At 37.9% G+C, this 13424-nt stretch overlaps 1 protein-coding gene across 1 annotated transcript in view; it reads left to right on the top strand.

The window, feature by feature from the left end:
• The window catches only part of LAPTM5 (lysosomal protein transmembrane 5), a 29672-nt gene that overhangs the window by 1655 nt on the left and 14593 nt on the right, over positions 1–13424 (top strand). Inside the window, exon 2 of the mRNA XM_075198109.1 lies at positions 10339–10426. Within this exon, the coding sequence (XP_075054210.1) occupies positions 10339–10426 (88 nt within the window). The remainder of the gene's footprint in view (positions 1–10338; positions 10427–13424) is intronic.

Raw genomic sequence — 13424 nt, forward strand, 5'->3', positions numbered from 1 at the left:
TTTAAAAATGAATCTTTATTATTTATAATTAAAATGAAATCTTAAAAACAGCGATATAAAAAAAAGTGAAATAGTGAGTTTCAAAACTGCTGAGCATACTTGTAATCTCTCTATTACATTTATGTTTGTCTCCTAATCAAGCCAAAATTGAATGAAGGTTTTACCTTTTACTAAGGCAATAACTGAAGTCTGGATTCTGTTAAGTGCTGCCTCTATTGTGCTACAACAATGAAATAATATTGTACTAGATGCCTTGAATAAGCTACTCCAGCGAAATGTACCTTGGCATTCGCTGAGTAGACTTAATCCAAAATTTAGAAATGAAAGATTATACACCTCACTAAAACCATCAAATTAAAAGATTATTTAATCTAATATTAAATATCACAGCAAGATAACCTGTGAATCGATCTTGCTAAACTGAATTGATTAGGTCTGATTTGCCCCAAGTTCTAGTGAAGCAATGTTAGGTAGATAGTAAGTCATAAATTATAGACCTCAAAACCAAGCCAGTAGAGGACAATTCTATATAATAGAGGTATAAATCACAAGTAATTATACCCATTTTAAAGCAATTCATCTGGCTCTCTGGTATGAATGTAGCATATTGCAAAAAAATGTATCTACCTTTATAAATATTTTGAATAACCTTGGTACAATATTTATTCATTGTTGTAACACAATAGAGATGGCACTTAGATGAATCCAGATAGCAGCTATTGCTTTAGTAAAAGGTAAAGCCTTCATTCAAGTTTGGCTTATTTAGGAGACTTATATATAATAGAGAGATTACAAGTATGCTCAATAGTTTTTAAACTCACTATTTCACTTGTGTTATTTTTCTGTTTTTAAGATTTCATTTTAATTATAAATAATAAATGTTAATTTTTAAATTAGCTGGGACCCATAATCGTTAGATGAGATTATACCATTTTGAGACTGGCAGTGCATTACATTAAGCAAATTCTGTCTTCTTAAATTCTGTATTTTCAAAAAAAAGCCTGCTCTTTGTGTATCAAAAGTGCTAATAAATTGAAATAAAAACATCAGTATTGTTCCTATGAGTGTACATAGGTAAGGCATAATTAGAAATCAAGTGACAAGCTAACTTTCAGATGCCAATATATTGTAAAAGATTCTCAGATATGGCAAACATCTGGACTAAAACCACATAAAAAACATAATTTAAATCAATACATGGCCAAATACAGATTTTTTTTAATTATTATTATTATTATTATTATTATATCTACTATGTACAATGACATTAAATAGAAAGTAAAGACGGCTTTGCTCAAATTAGTCGTTGTGGCTACTGTAAGACAGAAGCATTATCAGCGACCAATTTTAAAGCAGCCATTAGCGACTGAAAGATTTGTGTGGTTATCATTGGTGCAGTATGGTTGGAAAGGGGAGAATTGGATGAAGAAATAAAGACAAACTAGTCATTGCAACAATGTTTAGATAGCCAGCTGCCATTCTACACAATTTCCTATTTCATATCATTTTGCTATTGTTCTGCATCAACACTCGTATAGTTATGTACCAGCTCTGATAACATATTAAATAAATAAACATCTTGCAGGTTGTTGAAACATCAAAAAGATGAACAGCCATGTATCACTGTCACAAAAAAATAAAACAAGAAAAAACAAATAAAATGAGCATTAATGTAAAATATGTATAATATTAGAAATGCGTGGCCTATTAAAAATAAGGTCTGTCTGTAAAAATTATTTGATGTATACCATCATTTGAACAACCTAATAAGTCTCTAGGGTTCATTTTGAAGTACAATCCAGTATAATCCAATAGTATAACTATAATGTTATATGTTTTGCAGTTTAGCAGTTTTGTGACATTACAATTCCTACCCGTACATCAATACACTTTTACTGGTGGATTATTTGTGGTCAAGACTGGAAATATACCGTGTTCTCTAGTCAAAACACATCGACTTTCACTATATTTTGTGAGATGTCCAAAACAAAGGGTTTATTTTGTAAATATAATCACTATGTTATCTTTAGTTGTTGGCTTGATACTGTTACAATGAAGGCTGATATTAGGACCCCTGGGTCTGTCTAGTTTGACTCTATTCAACCCAAAGGCACAGAGTCTAACAAAGCAGATGTTCTTCGCCAGGGACCCCCACAAAGAGGTATGGACTTTGCAGCCTCTGCCCTGTAGGTCGTGGCCCTCTGGGAGAGTGCTAGACGAAGCCCATTTAGGAGAATGAGAGGAGTAGTGGTACTACTGGAACAGTGGTGTAGAACGCTGAGAAAAGGTAACCAATGGCCGGAGGGTGTCACAGGAATATCGAGCCAAACACAGGAGATAATCTATGTGCTGAGGATGTCTCTGGAACAGCGAGCTGAGCACAGGAGCTGATAGTCTGCGGAAAGGGGATACTACTGGAACAGTGAATTGTTGTCACGGGCACTAGGAGTCTTTGCCCAGGATATCACCAGATGATGGACTTACCAGAGTGATATAGTTGGTACTATGGTTCTCTGGTAGCAGGGTGACAACGGAACAGGAGAAACAGCAGATGGTGAGAGAATGCTCGAGGAAAGTCTATGACTAGCAGCAACTGGTAATGAGTAGATGAATGTACACGAGGAACCAGATGGACAAGGGAACGTGAGGAGAGTCAGTGGTCTGCGTATAGCAAGTTGTACCACTGCTATAGTGAGGAGGAATATCCAGGAGTAGCGAGGAGGTAGTGAGAGTTAGCGGTCTGCGTATAGCAAGTTGTACCGCTGTCTATAGTGAAGGAATGGAATCCAGGTGAAAGAAGGTAATGGGGAAGTCAGTGGTCTGCGTATAGCAAGTTGTACCACTGCTTATGTGAGAGGATACTTGAAGCTGGTGTCACAGGGAACAGGAGTCAGTGGTCTGCGTTAGCAAGTTGTACCACTGCTATATATATGTGAGGAGGGGCACGAGGAGATGAATGTAAAGCAGAGTATACACGGGGCACACAGAACTTGATCCCACGATGATATCCACAATACAACGATAACTGACAAGCACTGCTTGAAATATACAAAGTCACAATAGCTATCCCGGCAATAGTGAACAAAGTCAATGGTAACAATAGCTTCAATGGATAGGAGGCTCCTGAGGAGAACTCAACTCAGTCCAGATGGATATGCAATACATAAGCAAAGTCAATGGAAGGTATGCATACCGCGGTTCAGGAGAGCAGGCTGTCAGAGAGTCGTGCAGGGATACCCGAACGGCTGAAGGCCAGCAGGAGGAGATACCACTGGAGAGTGGAAGCGGTAATCAAGTTGGTGCAGCGCACGGCAGGTAATCCAGAATCAACGAAGCAATACTCAGGAAGCAGTAGTAAGTAGAACTGGAAACATGAAGAACACGGGAGAGTTTAGGTTGTCTGGTATCCAGTAGTAGAGGTGGAGGCAGCGGAGAGCTGACACGATAACCCCTGGAGAGATGAGACGATCAGGAACTCTGCAGTAGTAACGGAGGCAGCGGATAGGAATCAGCTGAGTGCAGGCACGATGAACACAGGAGAGTTGAAGTGAACAGGAACTCTGTAGTAGTAATGGAGGCAGCGGATAGGAATCAGCTGAGTGCAGGTACGATGAACACAGGAGAGTTGAAGTGAGCAGGAACTCTGTAGTAGTGACGGAGGCAGCGGATAGGAATCAGCTGAATGCAGGTACGATGAACACAGGAGAGTTGAAGTGAACAGGAACTCTGTAGTAGTAACGGAGGCAGCGGATAGGAATCAGCTGAGTGCAGACACGAGGAACACAGGAGAGTTGAAGTGGTCTGGAAACCACAATAGCAGTCAACAGGAATCAGCAGGAGCTGAATACACGAGGAACACAGGAACACCTTCAGAGGCTCATGGGGAATGAGACTCCAAGATCAGGCAACCAGGTAAAGATCACAGGTGGTTTAAACAGGGAGGGTTGCCTGATCATCCAATCAATTAAAAGCAACAGGTACTGAAGGCTTGATAAGGGCTGCACATGCGCAGACCCTCAGGATGGCGGACGGCCACGGTTCCTGAATACACGGGAAATGGCACTCACAGTCCGGTGAGTGACAATTGTACACTAGAAGGTGTTTATCTGCGGAATGAGGATATCACTGGAGCAGCGGGCTGAGCACAGGAGTTGATAGTCTGTGGAATGAGGTTACCACTGGATCAGCAAGCTGTACACTAGGAGGTGATAGTCTGTGTGCTGAGGATATCACTGGAACAACGAGCTGAGCACTGGAGGTGATAGTCTGCAGAGTGAGGTTACCACTGGAACAGCGAATTGTACACTAGGAGGTGATAGTCTGTTACTGAGTATTTTATTCATACAAAGTATAACAAAGACCTAGTTATCAATCATCTTTCTAGGAACATTATGGAAATTTTATTGCAGAAAAAACATCATCATCATATCAAAAAGCACCTAAAAAAATCTCACAGCTGCAAGAAGCCAGTCTATTATGTAGACCAGTTGAGTGAAACAAAGAAAAGTGCAGCAAAAATAAATAGATAACACCAGTTTAGCTATACACATATACGTTATAAGAATAAGTTTAGGAACATCTCTAGAATAGTTTATAGGAGTACTGCTGAGTTCACTAAAAGATATAGACTATGCTCATGACAAAGACATGTTTACTAGACCAAACATGTTAAAAATATATCACACAGAGCATAATGCTGTTATAACTGTGCCAAACTCAGCATATACAGGAATTGGGAAGGAGTCTGTGTTTACAGGTAACAGCTGCAGATTTTAAACTCCCCTTTAAATCTCCAGTTGATGGTCCTATTCTTAATTTTCCAGATTAGAGGTGAGGAGTGGAGGAGTGTAAAGTGTTGACCCAGGAGAAAAGCAGAAGTAAGTACCCCACAGTACTGTAGTATAGTACCAGCAAGAATAATAGACTATTGCAGTAAAAAATACAGAGGAAGCTAGTCATAAAGTATTGGTACTTCCTGTACCATGTGCCAAGGTTATATTGATTTCATGACCGTCAGTGTAGAGTTGATTTTTTGTAGCACTGAACAGTACACTGACAACCAACCGTCTTCTGTAAATTTACCTCCCTTGCCAGCCCTCCAATGCGTGAATTAGCTCTGTTTTCCTGTGATGAAGATCCGCTCTGTTATTAGCATCTTACAAGAAGGGAGGGCAGGAACTGAAAGGGCCTGAGTCATTAAGGATAGCAAAGGATAAAAAAGGAGTAACTTTGCTCCTGGGCAAAACAATGTTGCATTGGAGGGGGAGGTAGATATAAAATGTGGGGACAGATTTATAATTGGGATAGGGCATGTCCTAGATCTACACTAAATTTCAGTGTAAAAATTAAGCTATCAAGTATTTGTGTGCTAGATGAAAAAACAGCCAGTATTTAACTTATGTGCAAAATAATAAACTCATTTGCACCCCTTGCATTGTAACATGGTTTGTCCTGGAGAACATTTACTCATTTTTTGTCTTACTTTCCTTAATGGCTCAGGCCCAAGATGTCTAGTGCAAAGGTATTGTGAAGGTATGTTTGGGAGATCTTGCAGCCGATAGCTGGAGTTGTTTTACACATTTCTTTAACAAAAGTGATTTTTTTACAATAATATTAACACTAATTAGTTAGTTAGGATTATTGCAAATGGGAAATAAATGAAGAAAGCAAAAACAGAATATTCTCTTATAGTTAAAATTGGTTTTGTTGGCAGGTCGGGTAGTCTAGTAAAAAACCCATTGTAAAAAGGGATGTCAGAATAACTGAGCCAATTGCTCCAATATACAACTAGTTGTGAAAAACGCAAGGATCAAACAAATTCTACTCTGTGGCAGAAAGTTTAAGAGCAGCATGAGTAGGAATAATGTATGAGTTTTTTTATATCCTCCTTTCTTCTATTCTGTTTTTAACAAGTGAATGGTAGAAAACGAGAGCTTACACAGGAGATCATGATCTTTATGGAGATAAAATAGTACAAGAACCACAGTAATGTTACCCAAGTAGATGGTGGAACAGTCATGGGATAAAGTAGAACATGATCCACTTCCCCTGCTCCCCCATCCACCTTGTCAATGCACTGATCAAAGATTTCTATATGAATGTTCCTTCTCCTTGTGAAGATATCGGGTTTTTCTGGCCCAATGCTACCACTTCACGCTGGCTGGCCACCCACGGATGCCTTACTATGCCAGGGAAGTCTACCCAGTACTTTCTAGGGTTCTCAGTCACTCAGACAAAATGAAGTTATAAAGTAAAGCAATAAATTTATTGTATTAAAAACAATCACTAGATTATTATGTACACACTGTAAATAAATGCCAGGCACGTTTACTACATCATCTGTCCCTTACCCCACTAGCTACAGTCACCTGGATATCCTGTCTTAAAGGCCCATGGATCTCTCTCAGCTACATATGTAGACTCTGGTAGAGAACAACAACTCACAACCAAACCTTGCAACTTCCGTAAATGAAATCCCAGAATGAACACCGCCTTCCCCCCTGGAGTGGCTCCTTATATCTAGGGTCAAATTTACACAGTGCTTTCCCCTCCCTCTGCAAATCCCTGGGTCTCCCTCTCTTTAAACATTGGTAACTCCTGGATCAGGGGGAGTGGAGATGAGCTGTGCTTCGTCAGAAGTCCCGCACTGGTACGCAGGCACAGTGTCTGGACTAGTCCTATGGAGAACAATGGATATTAATTGGCTTCCCCCAACTCCAAGATAGGGTAGCAGTCAGACCCTCCAAAAATTAACCCCTTACACTACTTTGTGATGTCACAGGGTCCCCTGCTGTTCCATGCTTCTTGTAGAGGAAGGAGGGAGACAATGAATCCTGTATCCTGGACACCACCTGATCTTTAACCATAACCCACCTGGCTTCAATTTAAGGATAATGAATAACAACCTCACTGCCACATCATCAATATACAATATACAATATACATATTTACAATGAGCTACAATGTCCGCTTATCCACATGTAATTAGACACTGCAGTGGTATTCTGTTGAGCTGGGGAACAAAAGCAAGGGCTATAAAAAGTACATGCTATAATCCACAAACGAGAAACAGGCTGGTTACGGTGTTATCAAATTCGTTTCGTCACACTCCTCCATTAAGGTTTTTGAAAGTGAACAGAGGAAAGAGTGATACACAAATATACATTTTTGATGGATTTGAATAATGTCCATTGATGAAATATCTCAGTTCAGAGTTGTAGAATATCTCAAATCCAGTAATTTGCAGGATCCCATACAGTATTGATTTACTGGGGGGAGATCATGTCAAACAAATCTTATTGACTTTTTTGACTGGGTGACTAAAGTAATAGATCAAGGGGGAGCGTAGATGCAGCTTATCTCGATTTTAGTAAGGCTTTTGAAACTGTCCCACATTGCAGACTGAAACAAATTCAAAAGCATATGATTGGATTCTAAGATGGTTAAATGGTTAAGATCTTGGATGCAGGATAGGAAAAAGAAAGTTATAGTAAATGGAGTGCATTCACAGGAGGGAAAGTTATCAGTGGAGTACCCCAAGGATCTGTACTTGGACCAGTGCTTTTTAATATCTTTATTGGTGACATTGCAAATGACATTGAAGGGAAAGTATGCCTTTTTGTAGATGACACAAAGATATGCAACAGGGTAGACAAACCAGGAGAAGTAAAACAAATAATAGATGATCTAGATAGACTATAGAAGTGGTCAAGAGAGTGGCAACTACGATTTAATGCCAAAACATGCAAAATCATGCAGTTGGGTCTCAAAAGCTCAAAGGCTAAATATAGTATTAACGACACTATAATGGAAACCACTGAGGAGAAAAAGGATCTAGGAGTCACTATTTCAGGGGATTTTAAGGCAGGTGAGTAATATAACAAAACAATGAGAAAGGCTAGTCAGATGCTTGGTTGCATAGGGAGAGGAAAGAAAAAATTAATAATGCCACTGTAATAGGTCATTGGTACAGCCTCATCTAGAATACTGTGCTCTTCTTCTGTGTATTCTGGCAAAATCTGTAGAAAGATATAAATACATTAGAGCCTGTACAAAGAAGGGCAACTAAATGATGCATGGTCTAATTCACAAAACTTACCTGGAAAGACTAAAAGATCTTAATATGTATAGTTTGGAGCAAAGAAGGGAAAGGGGGGACATGATAGAAATTTTTTAATATATCAAGGGTTTTAACAGGGTACAGGAGGGAAACATTCTTCAAAGGAAAAGAAGTATTAGAACACGAGGACATGCACTGAAACTGGAGTGAAGTAGGTCAAGTGGACATTTGAGGAAAAACTACTATACAGAAAGGGTAGTTGATAAATGGAATAGCCTCCCATCATAGGTGATAGAGGCTAATACAGTAGAGAAATTTAAACATGCTTGGGATAGACATAAGGTTATCCTTACAAAAAAATAAAGGCTCAAATAGGGTTGGAGGTTACTATAGGTTAAAAATTGGGCAGACTAGATGGGCTAATCTGCTGTCAAATTCTATGCTTCTATGTTTCTATGGAGTGCATCATCACTTCCCAAATTACTCCTTCTTTCCAACACATAGACATCTCCCCCCTATCTTTAATCCTATCATTAATAATACAGCGTTTGCAAATTCCTAATTGCAAAATACAGTCAACACATTCCCCCTCTGTGTCATATATGCGTTAGGAATTTATTTAAAAGGGTTTTAATTATGGGCAGATGGTCCTGGGACTCTAATCTTGCAATCTTTCACAGCCAATGTTCTGAAAGCTAGTAGTTTGATGATGCCACAGAATGTTTCTTAGGATTACACATGTTAACATTCTTATCAATTCTCATGAGTATTTACACGTACCCTAGAGATGTCTAACTTCATGCTTCATGGAAGAAACACCTGCTTGTACAGTGTAAACTTAAGCATGTGCTTCGTCATGTGCTATTGTGTGTAGGTGACAGGTATGCTTTTAAAATGTTATTGTGGAGATAATGGAAAACAAAAACTTTAAAAAAAAAGTTGCCCTAGTTGTATAATAGACGTACAAAGTATTGGTTTCTTCTCTCATTTAAAATATTTTCCAAAACTATGAGGTAAATTTATCAAGCTGCGGGTTTGAAAAAGTGGAGCTGTTGCCTATAGCAACCAGATTCTAGCTGTCATTTTGTAGAATGTACTAAATAAATGATAACTAGAATCTGCTTGGTTGCTATAGGCAACAGCTCCACTTTTTCAAACCCGCAGCTTGACAAATTTACCCCCATGATTCAAAACACACTGCAATGCAACAGAAATTCTGAGCAGCAAAGGAAACTGCATATGTATTAAAATAAGACTTAGTAACCCTGAATGCTGTAAATACAGACATTACTGGACATGTGATAAAGTTAGACATGATTGGCCACGTAATGACTGCAGACATAGCTGGATCCACTGCAGCAGCTGGTTCCTGTGGTTACATTAGTTACAGCAGGTGCAACCATGCAATCATCATCTTGTCTCAGAGATTACGTATTTATTTCCCAGGGGAGTCCAAGTTTAACTGAGAATGGAAACTGCGACCTTACCACTGAAACGGAAGGTGAAAACATTTCCAGTTAGTGGTGAATCGTGAGCGTAATCGTGTGAAATAGTCTCCAGTTATTGGGGTCTTTGATAGACCAGTATAAAAATACAGGTTGTGTGTTCTGCTTTTCTTATAGCTTTTGCTGGCAGATATTTTTGACTGACTTGAGGCTGAATCCCCGTTTGAAAGTTATATGTCTATGGCAAAAAATAAAAGGCCAGGAGGCATCCTAAGTCAAATGAGTGACTAAGAAACATATTTATCATAGGTTTGATGCACCACCAATAAGATAAGATAAGATAAGATAAGCTTATTTATGCCGGGCAGATGTCTTGGCGATCATTTCTTGATAAATTATGGCAATAGGTGATTTTTTAATGCTGAGAAAAGCAGTGATAAAAAAAATCAGTCTTATCACCTCATATTAATAAATATACCCTTAAGTGGTTGAAGGCGAATGTTAAAAACTTAAATTTAATTTCTGAGAATGTCCACTGATTATCTGCTTATTTTTTATTGATGCAGTCTTGTCAGCTCCTCCTATTGAAGTGTTAAATCTGCACACACACTTTTGAATTACACCTTTAGAAGCATGTGATATATATAGCTCACATTCTATATCTTAAGGGGTGGTTTGATATAATCTAGTCTCCACCACAAGCCACTTTTGATCTGCAATATCAACTGTATTTGTAGTAACATATGTACTCTCAATAAGGAAAAACAGACTGTAGCCCCTATACAACTGGTATTACTAAAACTCTTTGTTTTTTTTTTGTTTGTTTTTTTACAGATAATCAGCATATTTCTCTTTATCGAATATTCAGTTGAAATGAAGAAGAACTACTGCTGCCTTGAAATCAGTAAATATAATGAGATTGGTGAGCACAAGACTAATACCTGCAACTTAGCCTAGTTCTTCTTCTGCCAATATTACCTAGAAATAATTGTGTTTTCACACAAGGATAATTTTTAAAGAATCACAAATAGTCTTCCAGGAATAGAATAGATCAAATATATGTGTATATATATATATATATATATATATATATATATATATATATATATGGATAGATAGATAGATAGATAGATAGATAGATAGATAGATAGATAGATAGATATGGTAAGAATCACCTGTGTTGCCTACCACATTCCAGCTAAAGCAACATGTCGCTCTGGACTGCAGGAGGGGTGGATTGCAGGATATTTGAATCACCCACATCCCTGCAGAACCAAATCAATACATTTCACACATATTGTAGATGAATGTCGGCCACGGGTTTCATAGTCAAAAGCTTTGCAAACATTCTGATAATCACCAATGGGTAAAATCTTGTGGACATATGATATAGGAATCCCCAAAGTCAACTGCGGACAACAACCTTCTTCCTAGACTCAGTACATTGCACATAGCACAAACATAAACATAAAAATGATCAATTTGCAAAATATCTAACCACTAAACTAACAAGTAGGTTTGGGGGCTGCCTTCAACAGGAATCTACCCCCTCCTGAAGTTAAATTCATCCGATCCCAGCACTCTTAGTTCTGGCAAGACCCTAACTCCCTGGAGAGGGGCTCCAGCAGTCAGAAGAACATTCATTTTATATTGAAGTCCATATTCTGTGTATCAAAAATGAGATTGTAAGGCTGATTACAAAGTTTGATTTTGATTCAGTTGATCTCCTTCCTTCTTCCTGTGTCTACACCATTCCAAATGTGGGGAAAACTAGCTGTCATTTTGTGAGTGGCAGCAGGAAGGCAAACCATGTCTGTATTGCTTAAGGATCACATCCATTAAGCCTACTGCCTTAGTGGTCATAATTTCATTGCTACTTGGAGCTTAAGTGATAGAGTTTCAATAGTTTTCTTACATTTTAAATCGTGTGTAAGTTTAAGAAGCCTTAATCTGACTGGTTAATCTGTAAGGCTTCTTTATCTGGTTTGACAGACAATAAGGCTCATAAACAAACTGCCTTTCAATATGCACAAAAGTGCCATTTGTCCACCAAGCTCATATTAAGGGACCAACTAACTTTGGAGCTCTTTGCTACTGTCCCTCTAGAAGGAGGAGTTCAACTCTTTCTGTCAGTTTGTGGATCTAACTAAATAAGTGCATAGTAGAAAAAGCCGTTCAAAATCCAGCCGACTACCTCTTTAGGACCACTACAGTCACTAATTGAAACTTTTACAAGTTTCTTCTAAAATATTGTTTGGTTTAGGTTGATTTATTTCTTAAATTAATCATGACAGTAAGCGTACATTGAGACTGCATTTATTATGTGTCCATTTGGGTGTTTAAATGTTTTTATTACTTTAGCCAAAATACAAAATATACTTTCCTCTAAAAGTGCAAAGAAAGATACATAATGCATCCTAGTGAAAGTTTAGCATAGGCTGAAATATGTCACTTCACGGGATGTGGAAAATGTCAAGTCCTTTTGCAAAAATGCTTGTGCCCTTCAAGAAAATAGAACACAGAATAAATGTATTTTCTCCAAACTTTTATCTCACTTAAATGATATCATCTTGCAAACTGAATACTACCCATAAATGTCACATCTTGGCCTGTAAATCCATACATTACCCAATAACAAAAGGTGCATTTGCATAAAAATAAGCAAGTGGCGTGACAAAAGAGCACTTGTGTTTCAGTTTTCTGCTTTTGTTACCGATATATCTTTGGTAACATTTATTGTTTTATTTTGATAACTTGGCTTGTATGTGGGATTCATACTGTATGTATGTATGTAGGTGTATTGCACCTTTACCAAATAAGTCAAGGCAGCAGAGGGCAGCTCCTGATAAATAATAAGGTAGCAGAGGGCAGCTCCTGATAAATAATAAGGTAGCAGAGGGCAGCTCCTGATAAAAAATGAACTATCAAAAACAAGGAGAAAATATCATTGGTGTCTTTGGGAGGACACAGCTTATTTTTTCTATTAGTTAGTTTGGCAGTACCATGTTTTTTAGATGGGCAGTCATCTTAAGTTTCCATTAATGTGTGGAGGGAATAGCTGAGGTTTTAATTAGGGGGCTGTTCATTATTAAGAGTCCCTTCTAGTGATAAGTAAAAATTGGCACAATGTTATTAAAAATTGTCTCAGAGTGGTAAGTGTTACGTAGTAATTAATTTACCTAAAGGTAACCAGTTTCCCCATTTGTGCATATGTGACCTGGTTTATCAGAAAATAGGTAAAAAAAAAATTCAAAATGTAGCAAAAATTAAACATTTATGATTTAAGAAAATAATTTATGCAATAAATAAAGCATTCTTTTTAAGATTTTATTTCTGCTATCAGCATTGTAAGATGGTGATAGCAGATGGTGATTACAGGACAGGTGTCACAGCAGCACTTGTTAAGTAGGCACCCCATGCTATTGCTGACGGTTACCCCTTTGATGAATTAGGTCAAGTGAAAATGAGCCCTTTCATAAATATGTCCCTTAAGGTCAAATCGGTCATTAAAAATTTAAAAACATTTAATTAGAAACTGATTTTGCTATCTGCCTGATACAGAGAATGATGCTGAAGATGAATTATAGTGTATAAGTCTAGAAAAAGTAAAGAAATATTTCAGTACAATTATGAATATGGAGCTGCCCCTCCAAATTCTGACATACTTGGCACCTACCAGTATGGATAAAATAAATCCTAATTACCATCCCAATGACTGCACTACTTGTCACTTTCAATATGGATGGTGGGATTGCTACAAAATATGGTAATGATTCAATGATTAAGTGCTGGCATACTTCAAGCGCATTTCAACCATCTGGAATATCAGTTAACTTTCATTCTCTGACATCGATACTAATTTAACAAGGTGTGTAGATAATAAATTTAACTGGATTTTGGGGGTGTGACATTGATAGCCA

This window comes from Mixophyes fleayi, chromosome 2, assembly GCF_038048845.1.
Source record: "Mixophyes fleayi isolate aMixFle1 chromosome 2, aMixFle1.hap1, whole genome shotgun sequence".
NCBI classification, from domain to species: domain Eukaryota; kingdom Metazoa; phylum Chordata; class Amphibia; order Anura; family Limnodynastidae; genus Mixophyes; species Mixophyes fleayi.